This window comes from Mesoplodon mirus (assembly GCF_964341445.2).
Source record: "Mesoplodon mirus genome assembly, chromosome: 19".
NCBI lineage: Eukaryota > Metazoa > Chordata > Mammalia > Artiodactyla > Ziphiidae > Mesoplodon > Mesoplodon mirus.
The window spans coordinates 51,855,705-51,874,474 of record NC_138995.1 but is presented as its reverse complement, the minus strand read 5'-3'; the positions used below and the strand labels follow the sequence as shown (position 1 = coordinate 51,874,474).

The 18,770-nt window shown below is 53.6% G+C and overlaps 1 protein-coding gene across 2 annotated transcripts in view; it reads right to left on the bottom strand.

Annotated features, from left to right (window-relative positions):
- Window positions 1–18,770, bottom strand: part of RYR1 (ryanodine receptor 1) — a gene marked incomplete at its 3' end in the record, with an annotated part of 119,088 nt that extends 100,318 nt beyond the window's left edge. For both annotated transcript variants that reach the window (XM_082606909.1, XM_082606910.1), the window contains exons 1-16: window positions 18,597–18,770; window positions 13,755–13,874; window positions 12,525–12,629; window positions 11,412–11,486; window positions 11,244–11,322; window positions 10,792–10,904; window positions 10,175–10,268; window positions 8,918–9,011; window positions 8,692–8,766; window positions 8,027–8,183; window positions 7,723–7,887; window positions 5,532–5,653; window positions 4,886–5,081; window positions 672–807; window positions 494–589; window positions 288–406 (exon numbers count right to left, since the gene is read on the bottom strand). In XM_082606909.1, the coding sequence (XP_082463035.1) occupies window positions 288–406; window positions 494–589; window positions 672–807; window positions 4,886–5,081; window positions 5,532–5,653; window positions 7,723–7,887; window positions 8,027–8,183; window positions 8,692–8,766; window positions 8,918–9,011; window positions 10,175–10,268; window positions 10,792–10,904; window positions 11,244–11,322; window positions 11,412–11,486; window positions 12,525–12,629; window positions 13,755–13,874; window positions 18,597–18,644 (1,794 nt within the window). In that variant the 5' untranslated portion in view covers window positions 18,645–18,770. The remainder of the gene's footprint in view (window positions 1–287; window positions 407–493; window positions 590–671; window positions 808–4,885; window positions 5,082–5,531; window positions 5,654–7,722; window positions 7,888–8,026; window positions 8,184–8,691; window positions 8,767–8,917; window positions 9,012–10,174; window positions 10,269–10,791; window positions 10,905–11,243; window positions 11,323–11,411; window positions 11,487–12,524; window positions 12,630–13,754; window positions 13,875–18,596) is intronic.

Here is an 18,770-nt window from a genome sequence, read left to right as displayed (position 1 = left end):
AGTGGGAACCAGTAGCACTTGGGGCAAACTGGAGAGTGTCTATGCAGCCCCCCTAAAGGCCACAAAATTAGAAATGGAAAAAATACTTCACAGAGCTAAGGAAGCCCATTCGTGGCCCAGAACCCATTGAAGAACCATGAGTTTGAGACCTTTGTGTTGAGATGGAAGCTTGTGGTAGAGGAGTCCAGGTAAGAGATAAGATGGGGAAATGGGGGCAATTTGAGGGCCATGGGGAAAGGTCAGGGTTCAGAATTCAGGGGATAAGAGGTCAGGGATGAGAGGCCAACCTTGTGGTTCCTCCCATGCTTGTCCAGGAGGGAGATGATGGACTTGATGTGGTTCTCCTGGATGATGTTCAGGACCTCGGGACTCTCAATCAGGACACAGTACAGCACCTCCAGGATCCCTGCACAGGGATCAGAGTGAGAGGTGAAGTGGGCTGCAGCCCTCCCGTCCCCGCAAGTCCCCATCCCCTTCGCCTGGGTTCTCCTACCTGAGGAGGCCTCCAGCCGATCCAGCTTGCTGACCAGCCAATCCAGGTTGTTGGAGAAGAGGGCACAGTTGGCACGATTGCCACGGATCAGAGAGGCTGAGGGTGGAGAGAGGGGTCAGACCCAGTAGGACTGGGAACCCCGGGTGCTCTAGGGGGAGTCAAGTCTGGGGCTCCTCACCCAGGATTTCATAGAGCAGGTTCACAATCTCTTTCCAGGACTCGGCTGCCTCCTCCCCGGCAAATTCGGCAAAGTGGGCAGCGGTGGTGTAAACATTTAGGCGGTCGATGCAGTTCAGGACCAGGGAGAGCATCCCCTGGGGTAGAGAAAACAGGGGGTTTCATCACAGGAATCCCAGGCCCTCCCTTCCTTGCCTTTCTTGGACTTGTTAATTCATATTCCTTCAACAACTAGTGACGGGGTGTCCCCAGATCGAAACCAGAGCCATCTGTGTGCACCTTCACTCCCAACTCCCTCCTCTCCTCCTCGGCTCTCCAGACCTGGCCTTGTCCCACTCTGCCTCTGTCCCCAACATAATACACCCCTATTAACATCAGGACTGAATCTGTGTTTCTCCTTCCAGTATTTTCTTTCCTTCTTTTCCACCTCCAAGGACCCTACGCCTGGTCCCATTGGCCCAGGTCACTCTCCACACCAACCATCAGAGAGATTTTTGCCTTCTGTCTCTTTTTTTTTAAAAAACATTTTAACCTTTTGTCTTCTCTTATTTTGAAGTATAACAGACATACAGAAAAGCACATAAAACATATACAGTCTAGGGCTTCCCTGGTGGCGCAGTGGTTGGGAGTCCACCTGCCGATGCAGGGGACACGGGTTTGTGCCCCTGTCCGGGAGGATCCCACATGCTGCAGAGCAGCTGGGCCCGTGAGCCATGGCTACTGAGCCTGCGCGTCCGGAGTCCGTGCTCCGCAAGAGGAGAGGCCACAGCAGTGAGAGGCCCGCGTACCGCAAAAAAAAATAATATATATATATATAGTATATTCTTGTTTTTCATAGTAGTTAGGTTCTGTAAAGTCACCGTGAGCACTGAGTGAATCCTGAGAACCAAGGCTCCCAGGGGAAACACAGGGGGTTTCTCTGAGTCTCTGAGCACAACATTTTCATCAATCAATCAATACACACTCTCCTTTTATGTGCGTTTCTGTTTAAAGACACTAATTTAATAGATGTTGTTGATTCATTAACATTAAACTCACAACCAACAGCACTGTAACTCATGCTTCAGTGAAGCTTTTCTTTAGCACATATTTTCTCAGTAAGGCACTTCACAGCCTTCTTTCACTTAGGAACACTAGACAGCACTTTGCCACTGTGCTTAGGGGCCATTTTAATCAGTGAAATTAACAAAAAGCACAAAAATGTGAAAAGCGTGGTACTAAATACACCACGAAAAGGACACTTGCTTACAGGTGAGAGTTGAAATAACAAGGCAGATCGTCTCCTTGTTCAACCTCAACTGGAAACACAGCATCAAATGACTTAAATTTTTTCCCTCTCTGCACATGTCCACAAATGACTACAAATATTCTGCAAGCATCGATTTGGAGGTTACAAATAAATTTTAGCAAGTAGGCATATTTGCAAATACAGAATCTGAAAATAATAAAGATCAAATGTATATGGTTTAACAAATAAATATGAAAGAAACACTTGTGTAACCATGACCCAGGTCAAGAAAGAGAGCATTGCTAGCCTCCCAGAAGTCACCTCGATGCCCCTCCTGTTACACAACCCTCTCTGCTAGGGATAACCATTAGCCTGACTTTTATGGAAATTCTTTCTTTGTTTTTCTATTTTTACTACCTATGCATGCATTCGTAAACAGTCTAGTAAAATTTTGCCTGTTTTTGAACTTGAGATGTACAGTAAGTATTCTTTTGCACATGGATTCTTTTGTTCAACATTACTTTAAAAAAATTTTTCTTTTCTATTTATTTATTTGGCCGAACTGAGCGGCTTGCAGGATCTCAGTTCCCCGACTAGGGATCGAACCAAGACCTTGGCAGTGAAAGTGCCGAGTCCCAACCACTTGACCACCAGGGAATTCTCTCAATATTACGCTTTAAGATTAAGAGCATTGTTTCATGGGGTTGTCATTTGTTGATTTTCATTGTTGAGTAGTATCCATAGCCATCACACAGACATGCCACATTTGTGGATTTATTCCAGTGGTGGTGGACAACTGGGCTGCTATGGTAATTGTTGTATCTATATCCCGGGCCCGTAGTAAGAGATGCAGTGCATCGTGGTAAAGAACCAGTTGGAGTCACACACAGTGGCTCTGCCCCTAACTCGTTGTGACTTTCAAAGACCTAACCCTTCTGTGGCTCCCAAACGGCAAGTCCTCACCCTGGCCTGGCCTTTGTCACCTCTCTGTGCTCATCGCCTCCCACTCTTCCCCTAGCTCACCCAGTTCCAGTCATCCCGGCCTCCTTGCTATTCTGGAAGCTGCCAGGCACACTCCCACTTCATGGTCCGTGTACTTGCTCTATCTCCCCTCTGTCCCTCCCTCAGGTGTACATATGGCTGCCTCTCTTCATTCAGGTGACCCTCCCTGACTACTGTATTTTAAACTGCGACAACCCCAGCACTCCCTACCGCTGCCCTGCTTTTTTTTTTTTTTTTTTTTTTTTTTTTATAAATTTATTTATTTTTGGCTGTGTTGGGTCTTCGTTTCTGTGCGAGGGCTTTCTCTAGTTGTGGCAAGCGGGGGCCACTCTTCATCGCGGTGCGCGGGCCTCTCACTGTCGCGGCCTCTCCCCTTGCGGAGCACAGGCTCCAGACACGCAGGCTCAGTAGTTGTGGCTCACGGGCCCAGTTGCTCCGCGGCATGTGGGATCTTCCCACACCAGGGCTCGAACCTGTGTCCCCTGCATTGGCAGGCAGATTCTCAACCACTGCGCCACCAGGGAAGCCCCTGCTTTTTTTTTTTTTAATATTTATTTATTTATTTGGCTGCATAGGGTCTTAGTTGCGGGACCTAGTTGCAGGATCTTTGTTGTAGCACGCAGGATCTTTCGTTGTGGCATGTGGGCTTCTCTTTAGTTGTGGCGCGTGGGCTCCAGAGCGCACAGGCTCAGTAGTTACGCCACGTGGGCTCTAGAGCGCACAGGCTCAGTTGCCCCGCGGCATGTGGGATCTCAGTTCCCCCACCAGGGATCGAACCCGCGTCCCCTGCTTTGGAAGGCGGATTCTTAACCACTGGACTACCAGAGAAGTCCCTGCCCTCGTTTGTTTTTCTCCTTATCATCATCTAATATACCACATAATCCTCCTATTTTATTGCTCATTTATCCTCCCACCCCACGTCAATTCCATAAGGACAGGGATTTTTGTCTGTTTTCTTGACAGCTATATCCCCCCTGGTATATTTGTTCAGCAATGGCTGTTATTTAATCTCTCTGCGCTTCAGTGACCCATCTGTAATATGGGAATTACAATCCCCCATGGGGTTATGGGGAGGATGTCAGGTATATAACACACAGTAAGGGCTAAATTCAAAGTAACAATAACCACTGACACTTATATAGCATCTACTATGTGCCGTTACTGTTCTAAACACTTTGCATATACTAATCCCACTCCATTAGTAAGTTTTGTTGCTGTTACTATCATCATTTCTAGGTCTGCCACCCCCATCACGATGGGAGCCCCTGGAGAGGAGCGGGGCCAACTTGGAAGGCTTTAAGTGAACATGCTCTCCAATCACCCTGAGGAGACATCAGACCCGGGACCTTTGTGCAGCCCCAGTTTTCCACCCCTCTCGGCCCCTCACACTCAGACTCCGTGCTGAGCGGAGCCCACCACGTCTCCTCTCATAACACACAGACCCCCAGCCTCTGACCCAAGCTGAGGCCGCGCCCTACACTATCCTCCCACCCAAAAGCCCACCTCTCTGGCCCTGCCCCCCACCATGCCCCACTCTGGTTCTATCCTCCCACGCCTTAGGCCCTACCGCTACAGACACCGCCCCCTCAGTCTAGTAGCTCAGCCTCGGACTTCTTCCCAGGCCTTGCCTCCACGGGCTTGCCTTGGCCCAGAGCTTACCCTCACCCCGCCCCGTCCTCCCAGGAGAGGGAACAAGTCCTGCTCCCGCCTTCAGGCTCCGGTTCCACCTTGCTCTCACAGGCCCCGCCCCTCACCAAAGCCTCGCCCACCAACCCACTCCGGACCCGCTTCACGGCTCCGCCCCCTCGCGTGCCCCCTACGACCCGCCTCCCCGCCCTGCTCACCCAGGCCAAGAACTTCTTCCTGCCTCTCCACCTGCCCCGCCCCCTCTCAGACCACTGCTTCCCCGGGTCCGGCAGGCTCCGCCCCTCTGAAGGCCCCGCCCCCGCGCCCACAGACCCCGCCCTCCCGGGCCGCGGCCTCACCTCCTCCTGGAAGAGGCTCTGGCGGTTGCGCAGGCTGCGCAGCTTGCCCTGCTTCTCCTCATGCTGCAGCTCCTCGGAGGGTGGCTCGAAGTAGCCGATGAGGTCCTGCAGGCTCAGGATGATGCCCTCGAGAGGCAGTGCTGTGCCAGCCGGAGACCCCGAGCCCCTCGGCTTTCCGCTGAAGCTGTCCAGGCCCCTGCGGAGACCGTGCACTTATCAGTGAGGGTCCGGGAACACTGTGAGGGTCCCGCCCCCACCCACCCCCGGTCCCTGCCAGACTCCCACAGACACACCTATTTAACAGAGAGAGAGAGTGAGACGCAGAGAGAGAAGGGCATTGATTGGCCCGAGGTGACCCAGTGGCCAAGGGCAGAGCTGGGCCTGGGACCCACGCCTGTGTAGGGACAGGTCATGAAAGCAGAGGTCAGGGCTAGGGAGATCCAGGGTCGAGAGTGTCAGGGGTGTGAAGTCAAAGTCATAGCTGTCGAGGTCAGATTAGGGGTCAAGTATGTAGAGGTCAGGAGTTTGTGTATGTAAGAGGTGTGAATGTCAGAGGTAGAGATTAAATGGTCAGGCGCATGAACACCAGGAGCGTGGGGTCAAGGTGTGGCCTGGCCCCCGGGGCAGAGCGGGCCGGGTGGCTCACTTGATGAAGTGGTTGTAGAGGCCGCCAGTGCTATAGATCATGCGGGCGGCCTGGGACTCCTCCTGCTGACAGCGGGTCAGTGACAGCGCGTCGTCCATGTGGCCTTCCTGGTGCAGAATGGCCTGACAGTGGTGGGAGAGAGACGTCAGGAGGGGGCTCAGCCAGCCAGGGCCATACTCCCCAGACCTCCACCCAGACTCTAGCCCCCAAATTGCCCCCATCCTCTACGGAATCTCTCTGCCAGCTCCGCCCCCAGTTCCTCTTCATCTGTCCCTGTGTCTTTCATTCTCAACCCCTCTTTTTCCCCCCTCTAGGTCTCTCCTCTCACTCTCTGTCTCTATCCTCTGTGTTTCTGTCTGTCTGTCTTTGTCTCTCTCTCTCTGTCTCTCTCATGCCTATCCCATGCTCTTTCTCTCCTTCTCTGTCTCTATGTCCATCTCTCTCTCTACCTCTGTCTTTCCTTTTTTTTTTTTTTAACATCTTTATTGGAGTATAATTGCTTTACAATGGTGTGTTAGTTTCTGCTTTATAACAAAGTGAATCAGTTATACATATACATATGCTCCCATATCTCTTCCCTCTTGCGTCTCCCTCCCTCCCACCCTCCCTATCTCACCCCTCTAGGTGGTCACAAACCACTGAGCTGACCTCCCTGTGCTATGCGGCTGCTTCCCACTAGCTATCTATTCTCTGTCTTTCTTTCTCTCTTTCTCTGTCCCTCTTTGATTCTCCCTGTCTCTCCCTCTCTGTCTCTCTCTATCTTGTCTTTCTCCAGGCCAGACCCTGTCCATTTGTATCTACTACTGACTTAACATTCCCCCACCAGAAAGCTCTAATGGCACCCCAAACTTAACATGTCCCAGACAGAACGCCTGAACACCTTTCTGGGAGGTGAGACCATCATGGCTGCCGGCTTTCCCCAGAGCTGACCTCCCCAGGACCCCATCCAGTCCAGCAGCTGTAAATACCATCCACCTGCTGACGACTCCCACATTGCCCTCTCTGGCCCAGGCCCGTCTCTACATCCTCTGCTCTTGTATCCAACTTCAGCCTCATCTTTCACAAACAGATGCCGCCCTAGTCTTCTCACTGATTCACTCAGCAAGTCTATTGAGTAGCTCTGTTCTAGGCATTGGGGCCCGTCCTCTTGAGCTGATACTTGGCTGTCCCTGACTCAGTTAATGGCACTTCCCTCCTTCCAGCTGCTCAGGGCAAAAAAGGACAAAAATCATGGTCTCATGCTCAGTCCCTCTCCCTCACCCTGATATCCAATCTGTCAGAAAATCCTGTTGGCTCTGCCCTCAGAATCCAACCAGACTCTGCCCCCTTTCCCCACTCCACAGTCCCCACCCTGGTGCTGTCCACTGTCATCCTCCACCTGTGCCAGTGCAGCCCTGCCCTGGTCTTCCTTCTCCAGCTCTGCCCACCCCCGTAGTCTGTTCCCATAAGCAGCTCAGGAGCCCTGTGAACCTGAATCAGGTCACCCCTCCCACCGTGCCCTGGCCTGCTCGAGACTATCTTGTGGCTCCATCTCATCCAGAGTAAAAGCCAGGACCCTCCCCAGTGGCCCACAAGGCTCTACCTGATCCCTTCCCGTCCCCTCTCTGTCCTCATCTCCCACGACTCACCCCTCGCTCACTCTCCTCCAGCCAAACTAGATCTCCTTTCAGTGATTGCAACAGACCAACCTCATCCCAACTTCAGGGCCTTTGCACGTGCTGTTCCCTCTTTCAAAAGTAGCTTTCCCACTGTTTGGTTGTAAAACTGTGAACTTCATTAGAGAGGGTTTAGTCACAGTGTCTGAGCACAGGGAAGGCAGGGAACAGGTCTGTATAGCTCAGCTATTTGTCCACACATAACATCCACAACAACTGGGGTACTCAGTAATTGGTTGAATGTTATTCTCAGTCTGTTATTATTCATCTTTTTCTCTCCACCTCTGTCTTTCTTATTTCTGTCTCTCTGTCTCTATCTTTTTCTGTTTGTCTGTCCCCATGTCTGTCTATACTTCTCTCTCTCTTCATATATGTATTCTTTCTTTTTTCCTGTCTCTCTCAATCTCAGTGTCTCTCTCAGTCTTTGTCTTTCTCTCAATCCCAACCTCAGACTCCTAAAGGCTCAAGCATCGTCACCCCCAGTCCCCTTCCTGCCCCAGCCTGTACCCCACCCCTCCCCTCTGCCAGGTGCCCACCTTCTTCTTGAGCACGCCGAGCCGCAGGGCCTTGGGGTCCGGGGCAGCATAGGTGAGCCACAGACCTGAGGCCACGTGCTGCACAAAGCACAGTGACTCCCCATATTTGATTTCAGGGGGGCCCATGCCCTCCACATCCCGCTTGGGGGCCGTATCCAGCTTCTCCTACAGGGGCAGGGGACAGAGGTCAGCCTCCTCTGCTTGTGCATTTAATGGGGGAGCCCCCCAAGAGACTGCAGAGTGGTGGGGGGCTGGGGCGGGATTTGGGGCTCCAGCTGAGGGAGGGTATCCTGACCCCACCGACCTTGGAGACTCGGAAGCAGAAGGAAGTGGCCTTGGTGTGGGCCTTGCTGGCGTCAACCACCACTAGGCCCTGGTCCTCAAGGAGTGCCAAGTACCGCCCGGTGGTGACATGCCGGATGCGGAGTGGCTGGCCCCAGCGTAGGTGGCTCCCACTCCAGCTGCAGAGGGTGAGGACGAGGGAGAGGTCAGAGGCCCCCCCAGTTCTCCCACGGACACCATAGTCTTGGTTGAAACCTCCTCAAGCCCTCAGCCCTGTCCCAGGGTGCCCAAATCTTCCTTGGAGCCCTCAAATCCTTCTTAGGACCCCCAGCCTTCCTTTAAGAACCCCAATCTTCTCTCAGGCCCTCACCACTTCCTCAGGGCTGCCCAGATGATTTCGGTGTCTCCAGTTTTCCCAGATCTGTCATTTTCTCCCCTCCTTTCCCCACAATTTCACTCGAGACCCTGATCTCTCCCTCAGGAACCTCCACTACCCCCAAGACCTCTTTTTCCTCCAGGATTCTAGGACCCTGGGGACCTTTATTGCTCTCTTAGGCTCCCCAGATTTTCCCTCAAAACCCTCCAGTCTCTTCCTCAGTTCTTCCTTCAAGACACTCTTCTCCTCCCAGGGCCCCCAGGAACCCCTAGCTCCTCCCCCAGCCTGCCTCCTCTGCCCCTGACCCCTACCTGATTCTCAGGGGCTCCAGTCTCCAGAGGGAGCGGGCGTGGGTGCACACAGATCCCCCTTCATAGTAGACAAGTCTGGGTACATGGAAGAGAGTGAGGTCAAGAGGTCAGGCTCCAGCCCCCCAGAATCTGATCCCTAATCCTAGGGTTCCAGGCCCCCCAGCCAACCTTTGCCATCCCCCTTCTGGCCCGAAGACACCAGACCCTCTTGTCCCCAAGCCCAGACCTGCGCTGGTCGTCACTGTCAGCAGGGGAAATGGTCAGACATTCATCCATGTGTCCATGAAAGAGGCGGAGGACGTGGCCCCCGGTCACATAGCCTGGACAGGAGCAAAGGAAAGTGGTCATTGGGAAGCTGGAGCCCCAGAAAGGCCTGGGAGCCATAGTGGAGTTTGCAGGCCCTGCTTCTGCCCTGTGGGAAGCTGGGGGCTGGGTTTGGGGGTCTGCAGATGGAGATCTGAGTTTCAGGGTACAAAGTGGTAGTCTGAGATTTGGGCTCAGATTGAGGCCTGAAGTAGGGGCATGAGATATGGGGTCTGAGGTTGGGGATCTAATGTTGAGGGTCTGGGTGTGCAGGGCTGAGGTTGGGAGGTTTGTGGGTCTGGGGTTTAAAGGCCTCAGTTTGGATTTTCGAGGTTGGCTTCAGAGAATGTCATTAGAGATTTGGGTCTAATGTGCCCTGATTCTGAGGTTTGAGTTCCAGCGCTTGATATGGGGGTCTGGGTTTAGAGGTACGATGGTTGGGTCTGAGGTCAGGGTCTGAATTTTGAGTGTTATTTTGGAGGTCTGAGGCTGGTATCTGAGGTTTGAGGTCTGAGGTTTGGAAGGCTTAGCTCTGGGGTCTGAGTCTGGGGAGATGGGAGCTTTGTAGCAGTTAGAAGTTGGTGGGTCTGAGTTTTGGGGTCTGAGATTAAGGCCTGAGTTTCGAGATCTGTGGCTTGCGTCTCAGCTTGGGTCTGGCTTAGGGCTCTGAGGTTTGGGGTGTGAGAATTGGGTTCAAAGTTTTGGGTTCATGCTTTAGGGTCTCAGCATGGGGGTCTGCAAACTGGGAGATGATTTTGGAGATTTGAGGTTAAAGTTGGAGGTGTGAAGTTGATTGGCTGAGGTTTGGGGTCTGAATTAGGGTTCTTAGTTTGGGGATCTGAGTTTGAATTTGGGGGGCTGAGGACGCATGTGCTTGTCATCTGAGGCTTGGGGTCTGAGGGATAAGCTACAAATTCGATGTTCTAAGCTTTGGGTCTGAGTTTAGGGGTCTGACCTCCAGGACCTGAGTTTGGCATGTGAGCCTTGGGGTCTGAATTAGGAGTCTGATACTGAGTTTTAGGTTTCAAGGTCTGAGCTCTAGGGTTCCAGACTGGTGGTCAGTTGGAGATCTAAGTGTGAGGGTCATAATTTGGAGATCTTGGTTTGGGGTCTGAGGGGCAATGCTGAAGGTCTGTTTTGGGGGATCTTAGGTTAGGGGTCAGAGGTCTGGGGTCCTCACCCTCTTCGCAGCCGGAGCAGATGGGGTTCATGTTCCACAGTGTCTGCATGAAGGAGGCATCAACCTGGAGCTCCCCACTGGCCGTCGACAGGTGCTGTGGGCAACCAGGATGTGGTGGTCAGAGATAATGGGGGGTGAGCAATAGTTCCAGAGTGAGTCAGAAACCAAGGGTGGAAGCCAGGAAACCGGCAGACAGGAGACCAAAAATTAGAGGTCACAGATCAAGAAACCGAGATCGGGCTTCCCTGGTGGCGCAGTGGTTGAGAGTCCGCCTGCCGATGCAGGGGACGGGTTCGTGCCCCGGTCGGGGAAGATCCCACATGCCACGGAGCGGCTGGGCCCGTGAGCCATGGCTGCTGAGCCTGCGCGTCCAGAGCCTGTGCTCCGCAACGGGAGAGGCCACAGCAGTGAGAGGCCCGCGTACCGCAAAAAAAAGAAACCGAGATCAAGTCAGGAAATGGGGCGCCAGAAACCAGAAACTGGATGGAAACTGGAAATTGGGAGTCAGGACGTTGGGGCCAGAGACCAGGCAAACCAATGAGGAGGAGATGGGGTGGATCCTGTGTGCCCGCAGCCCCGGGGGCAGTAGGAGCTGTGGTGAGGAAGGTGCTACTCACCAGGTAGCGCTCAGAGGAGACGCTGACGAGGATGAGGTCATCCCCAACTCGGACCTTCTCTCCTTCCGACCTCTGCTTGGAGGCCGGGTGTGTGGTCCACCAACAGGCCTCTCCTATGGGTGGGGGCGGGGTGAGGGCTGCCCAGAACGCTCTTCCCCAGGGCATTCCCAGCCATGGAGCCTCCCAAGCCCTCCGTCCCAAGCTCTCCTCTTAACTGCCCCCAACTCTCTGCCTCACAGTCCCCCGTTCCTGTCCTCAGACTCTCTGCCTGCTTGCCCGCGTCTCTCTGTCCAGAATGTGTTCATCCACACCCACAGACTCTCAGCCCCAAAGCCCCCCATCTTTGCCCTTGGAACATCCCCATGCCCGCTCCCGGGGTTCTGCAGACCTTCTGCATCCCAACTCCCTGCCTGCGGCGTCCCCATCATAGCCCCTCCCTCCAGCCCCTGCACCTATTGCATCCTCCTGCAGTCCCACGTCGAAGGCCAGCTTGTCAGTCATGGAGCGGGAGGTGGTGAGGCAGCTCAGGTACTAGGGTTGTAGGGGGGAGTCAGCCACCTGGCGGGTGTTGCACTCCCTGGCCCCTGCCCCCCGCCCCGGCCCCTCCCGGATGCACTTACCATGCCGCTGTGCGAGTGCCGGAGCAGGATGGCATGGCCATACAGGAGTGTCCTGTGTCCCCCACCCTGGGACGACTGCAGGGGGCAGGGGAGGACACAGAGTGAGAATAGACCCCCCTGAAACACCTGGCCTATCTCAGGTGGGAATACACTTCCCAGAAGACACCATGCTCAGGCCTGGATGCGAAGAAGCCTCGGCTCAGACCCACAACAGAGTCTCTGCCTCAGTTTCCCTGCTTCCAGGGGAAGCAAGGTCTGTGTCTCTGAGAAGCCTGTGGATGGGGTGTTTTCTGTTCCCCAGAGCCCACTCTGCCCTTCAACCTGTTAACCAGGCCCCAAAGTCACTCAGGGGGCTGAACCCCTCTTCCAGAGGTTCAGATACCTGGGGTCACTCAGGGAAGCCCCCGTGTCTTGTGTTCCACGGACTTTAGCCCCCTCTGCTCTCACCTGTCATAACACAGCTGTGCACTGGTACTGTCCTACCGTTGTGAAACATTGGGGCATCACCCACAGGGGCCTGCCCTGTGCTGCCACACACCCCCGGGCCCAAGGAGACTCTGCGCCTCTTGGGAGCGGGTGGGTACACCCAGCACTCGATGGCGTCATGCTCCCCATCCCAGCTCTCACATGCCCATGCTCTGAGGGGGCCATGTGATGGGGCCACGTGATCACATGGTGGACCCACTCCTGGACCAGAGGGGGCTCACACTTGGGATGGAGGGAGGTGATGAGGGGAGAGGTCCCATGCGGAGAAGAGCTAGGAGGGTCGGAGGAAAGGATGGAAAAGAGGAGAAAGGAGCAGGTGGGAGAACAGGGGCTCAAAAGCCCCCACCCCCTTCCTTCCTGCCTGGCCTGTTCTGGGTTCCACAGACCCTGACAACCGGGGTGGGGAAGACCCCCCAGCCCCTGTGTGCAGGGTGTGGACCCAAGAGGCCCACTTGGGGTCAGGAGAGGTGGCAAGGACAGATGACACCCAAGGCCAGACCTACCCACTTATCCAAATTGAGGGCCTGTGGGGGGCGGGGCAGAGAGAGGAAGAAGAACAGATGGTAAATGACCCCCAGGTCCTCCCACCCGTCCCTGCCACCCATCCCACCTGGGTGGGAGCCTCACCTCCACGCCGGCCTCCAAGGTGTTGGCCAGCATCTCCTGCAGGGCTCGGACGGACAGGGACTGCTCCAGGACGAAGCAACAGATGGCCAGATCGGGGGGCACATTCTGGGGGGTGGGGAGATGTGAATGGGGGACCTGAAGGCTCCAGAGTGCTGGTGCATGCCCTGCCCCTAGTCTAAATACCTACACCCCTTAGAGACCCAGACCCGACCCCAACCCTCCAAGAAGCCCTGCCCTCTGCCTCCCGCTTCAAACACCCTGAATTTGCACCAACATCCCAGAAGACACCTCTCTCTGCCTCCTCCCTCACACCCCTGTACCCCACCCGAACCTCACAGAAGTTTCCACAGCACACCTAATCCCACAGGAAGCCTCAGCCCCTGTCAGACGCATTCCACCCATCCGACTCCGGGAGCCCCCTCCTTGCCCTCCTGGCAGAAAACGCAAATCTCTCCAACCCCAAAGGAAGCCCCAGCTCCCGCTGTCACGAGCAGACAGTCCCAGTTCCTGCCCTGTCCCTCAGACACCTGTGAACACTGCTTCAAAGTCCCAGGGGCAAGGCCCCACCTCCCACCTCCTGCCTCAGGCTGCCACCCAGGCACCTCAAGCACTTAGACACCCTCCCCCTTGGACCCAAGACTCTCTGCCCACCTCAGGCCCTGGGCCTCCTCCCCCATCAAACTCCAGGTCTCCTCCCTCTCCCAGCCTCCACCCCATCCCCCCAGGTCACCTCCTCCCTCGGAGCCTGAGTTCACCTCAGCCTCAGACCCCAGGCTCCCTCCCCCTCTCAGCCTCCAACCCCCTCCCCAGTCAGCCCCCTGCAGGCACCCCCTGACCCTCCAGGCTGTTCTGCTTTGGATTGAAGACTCTCTGCCCCCTCAGACACCTGCCTCCTAAGACCCCCTGCCCCTCCCTCCTCAGACCTCCACCTCCACCCACCTCAGACCCCTGCCCCTTTCCCCCGTAAGCGCCCTCCCATTTTCTCTCCTATCAGCACCCCCTTCAGATCCCCTCTTCTTTGAACTCAAGACTTTCTATCTCCTTAGACCCCCTCCCTCTACCCCCAGGACCCCAGCTCCCCTCCTCAGACCTCCAGCCCCCTTTCCCTCTTAGCCCCCCTCCCTATTCCCCCTCCCGTCAGCATCCCCTCTCCAGACTCCCAGACCCCTCTTCTTTGGGCCCCAGGCTCTCTGCCCCTCAGACCCCCTCTTCCTTCCGTCCTGCACAGACCTGGGCATTGCTGGTGGGCTCCAGGAAGCAGAGGCGGTTGCCGAAGCCCTCGGCGGCCAGGCAGAGCTTGAGCTGCTCCTTGAGCACCATGGCGCTGCACTGCAGGACCATCTCGTCGTCCTGGGGACAGGCAGAGGGTCAGGGTGGGCGCCCCCATCCCACCCGCATCCCACAGACACTGTACCATGGGCCACCCACCTGGCCTTTTCTCCTCGTGAAAAAGATGTGACTAATAATAGCCACCCTCGCCAATTATCAAGTAGGGGCCCATGTTGAGCACTGTACATGCTTCTAACATCCCCATGAGATCCAAGCCAGTGGCATCCCCACGTTAAAATGGGGAAACTAAGGCTCAATGAGGGGACATGGCTTGTCCAAGGCCACATGGCTGATAAGAGAAGCAGCTGGGATCTGAACCCCAGTCCAACTGACTGCAGAGGACTCCCAGGTGGGGGTCCACAAGGTGAGTCACTGGAGGGTGGAAGATATGAGCGCCTCAAGTTAAATGGCTTTTAAGTTCAGCCTTATCTAATTATTGTTTTGTGTGTTATTTTCATAGTAGCTATCGTTTAAGGAGTGCTGTCTAATGACTCCTGAATGCACTGCCAGAGTCTGGACTGGATCCTGGATGGAGGGGAAATGCCATAAAAGATGGTATAGAGACAAGTGGTGAAAGGTGAAACAGACTGTGAATTAGATGATGGTATCATAGCCATACGAAATCTCCTGATTTTGATAACTGTGCTGTGGTTTTGTGAGAGACATCCCTTGCTTTTTTAGGAAACAGACACTGAAGGATTTAGGGGTTAAGGGTATCATGTCCACAGCTTACTCTCAAACAGCTTAGGAAAAAAATAGGGAGAGAGAGGGAGGGAGAGATGGAGGGAATGATAAAGCAGACATGCTACATCCTAACATTTGGGAGAAATGACTGAAGGCCACATGGGAGTTCTCTGAGCTAACCTTGCAACTTTTCTCTAAGTTTGAAATAATCTCGAGGGTATAAATTAAAATTGTAAGTAAAATAAACAACCTTCTGTGGTAAGTCCTAGTATGTGAACCTGTGGAAACAGATGCCTAGAGAGGTGAAGTGATTTGCCTGAGGTCACACAGCCGGCGCAGCTTGTGGGATCTTAGTTTCCCTTGTGGGGTCTTAGTTTCCCGACCAGGGATCGAACCCGCACCCCCTGCAGTGGAACTGTGGGGTCTTAAACACTGGACCACCAGGGAAGTCCCAATATGCCACTTTTAGAACATTAGACCACCTCTTGATATGTTAGTAGAATAGCCCATATTACATTCATAACTAATATAAATGTATGTGGGGGCTTGCTGAACATTTTTACTGATAGAGATTTCAATCAAAATTGATGGAAAAAAAAAAAACAGATGGAGACCGCAGTGTTTAACCACAGTTAAGACAGTGATTATTCCATTTTACTGCAAAGGAAACAGGTTCAAGGAGGCTAGGCGTTCTGCCTGAAGTCACACAGACTCCAGCCCTTCCAGCAAATCCTGGGCTTCACCCCACACAGGCAGCCCTCATTCTTTCTGTCAGCCTGGGAGGAGGGAGAGAGATTCATCCTGTTGGCCGGAGGCCCCAGGACTGCTCTGTCCTATTACCCCCAACCCCGACATCTTGGCATATGCCGTGTATTCACAGGGATCATACAGCTTGCATTTATTAAGCACATACTCTCTGCTAGACCTCATGCTCAGGGCTTTACATTCACCTAATAGACACTGATTAAGCATCTGCTATGTGCCAGGCACTGATCTAGGCACTGGATATAGAGCAGCGAATACAGCAGACAAATTCCCTGTCCTTGTGGAGCTGACATCCTCGTGGGGGGAAATGCAATGAACAGGTGAATCAATTTATAATGTTAATTTCAGGGATAAGTGTTATGGAAAAAATAACCCAGGGTGATGTAAGAGTTTGGGGTAGAGATGACATCAGTGAGGGGGGTGAAGTGACAGCCTCTCCAAGGAGGTGACATTTGAGCTGAGCCTTGTCTGAATAACAAGAAGGAATCAGGCCCGATCATCTCTGGAGGAAGAAAGTTCCCGGAAGAGGAGTCTGCCTGTGCAAAGGCCTGGGGCCGTGGGTATTCAGAAAAAGCAAGGGAGACAGCCTGGCACGGCTGCCATCAGGAGCAAGGGAGAAAGTGGGAGGAGACAAGCCCAGAGAGATATTTGCATGGGCCCATTGAATCCTTATGGTACATATTTTTGTCCCCATTTTCCAGATTGGGAAATTGAGGCTCAGAGAGAAAAGTAAAAATCACTTGCCCAAAGTTAGGAAGCAGGCAAATGGCAAAACCAAGATATATATAAACTAGGGACAGGGAGCCTAATCCCTACACCAATGGTTCTCTTACTTTCTCCTGCATCAGAATGAAGGGGGGTAGCCTGGTTAAAAATGCAACTTCCTTGCTGCCCCAGTCTCCCCCTCAACACCAAGAGCCTGATTCAGTAGATTTGGGGTCAGCAGGGAATCTGGACCATTAACAAGCCCCCAGGAGGTTTTGACATGGGCCATGCTTTGAGGAACCCCAGCCTGGGCAGGGCTGGATGTCGCCATCCATCAAAAGGAAATGAAATGAAGTTGGGGGCCATGCCCATCATGCTTAAAAAGCGAAATAAAAGTAGAGCAAGAACAGAAAATAGCAGCATGCCCCTTGTGTTCTAAGGGCTACCTACATTTCATGAAACTTGTTTCAGTTAAAAATAGTTGTGTGTGAATGCACCTAATTTGAGCATAATAGCATGAATTGGAGGCAACCCAAATGTCCATCAGCAGGTGAACTGATAAACAAATTGTAGCGTATTCACACAATGGAATACTACTTAGCAACAAGAAGAAATTAATTCTTGATACACACTACATGGATTAATGTCAAAAATGTTACAGTGTACAAAAGAAGCAGGACAAATGAGCATATATTTTATATGAAACACTAGTTAGTGACTTATGGAATCTATGGTAACATAAAGCAGAAGGGCAGGGTGATTACTGCAAAGAGCCAAAGGGAACTTTCTGGGGTAAAGAAAATGTTCTATTGATTACGATAGTGGTTACATGGGTGTGTACAGCTTGTCAACTGTAACACCTAAAAGGGGTACAATTTATTGCATGTCAATTATAGCTCAATAAAGTTGACTTTTTATAACGTATGTGAATATATGCATGTACTGGGTTGCAATGTAAAATATATTTCTTACCAGTGGGATGAGGTCCAAAAAGTTTGAGAAAACCACCACATAACCTCAGTAAAGTTCAGGAAAATGGACCCAGTCTGGGGCCAAGAGATGCCAAGGCCAGGCCTCTAGAATCCAACACTGGCTAGCCAGGCAAGTCTGAACCCAGTTTTCCTCTTATGAAAGCAGGAGGGCTGGCCCCCAGGGGCATCCAGAGATGACACTTCCTGGCCTTAACCTTGGTCAGTGACTCCCACTCAGGCCTCGGTTTCCCTCAAAACTCCCAGGGAGATAAAGATAGGGCCCTACCTCAGAAGATAGGGCAGCAAGGATATAATTAGATGCCTCAGGAGGCTGAGGCCCTGGGCATGGGGCTGACGTAGAGTGGCTGCTCAGGGGCTCAAGGCCATGGCCACGGTCTTATTAGGGCTGGAGAGGAGGGGAGAGCCCAACCCATGGTGTCTGCTAAGGGACTGGAGCCAGTGCAAGAGTCTAGGGTGAAGCTAGGCCTCCTCCCATGGCTGAATGTCCAGCTGTCCCTATCCTTCACTACCAGCCCCAGCTGCCCGTTCCTCCCTCCCAGGAAACCAGAGCCGGCTCACCAGGGTCCTATTCTGGGGCCGGAATGCTGTGTCAGCATTTCCCAGGGCCTGGAGGGGGTGGGGAGGGGCTAGTGCAGGATCAGCGGACCTGGCCCAGAAGAGAGAATATCCCCTCCCATATTCACAACCCCACACCCGGTAGAACCACTGGGAGGGAAAAGTGGGAGGGACTTCAAGATGGGCAGCCCCTCCCCCCCATCCTCTCCCCGTCCCCTGCCCAGGCCCCAGAAAAGCAGACTATTCTGGGAGGGACACCTGTTGTTCCAATTCCCATCCCTGCCCCCCGCCAGCCGAGGGTCAGAGATGCAGAGAGAGACAGAGTTGAAGACACAGTGAGAAACACAGAGGGCCTGAAGCCGAAGAACAAAGCCAGAGACAGAGACAGGGAGACAGAGATGGAAAGAGACAGAGACACAGACAACCCAAAGAGACAGATAGGGAGAGACACCACCCAGAGACCATTAGCAGCCATATCTGACCCTCCTCTACAAAATCAAGTGGGGAAAGAAAGAAGACCCAGAAACAGGGGGACCCTCAGGAGACCCTCAAGGGCTGGGAGTTCAAAGGAGTTGTGTCCTTCAGCCCACCACAGCCCTCTTCCCAAGAATTTAAATAGGTCAGAGTCTGGAGCAAAAAGAGAATTAGGGCTAAGTGGGGGGTGGGGGAGGGGGACAGCTAAATTAAGCTCAGGAATTAGAACCACCTTCCCCAAGTGCCTGCTTCCAGAGTGGTGGGAGGGGGTGCTCTCTCAGCGGCCCCCTTCTCTGGGACAAATCGCTAGTGTCAGAAGAGAGGGTGGAGGAGGGAGGATCCTCCTCCCCATTCTGTAGTCCCAGATTCTGCTAATTCTCTGACGAGAAAGATGGGGGAGACTAAGAGAGACAGAAACGGAGAAAGACGGAGTGACAGTCACCCAAAGGGACAGAGGAGAGACCCCAGAGTCTCAGAGACCACCAGCAATCAGGACAAAGACATCGGAGACGGAGAGACACTCAGACCAGAGAGATAGTCCCAGAGGCTCCAACACAGAGATACGCACCGTCCGCAGAAACTGGACTTCATCCTCGCCCTCTCCTCCGTCACCCATGATGCCGAGGCCAGAGGTGCTGGGGCTGAGGTTGGTGACTAAGAGGAGGGGGCCGAAGGCTGGACGGGTGGGCTGGGGGCGAGTTGGGGTCGGAGACCTCTGGGGACGCCAGAGGCACCCGCGGCG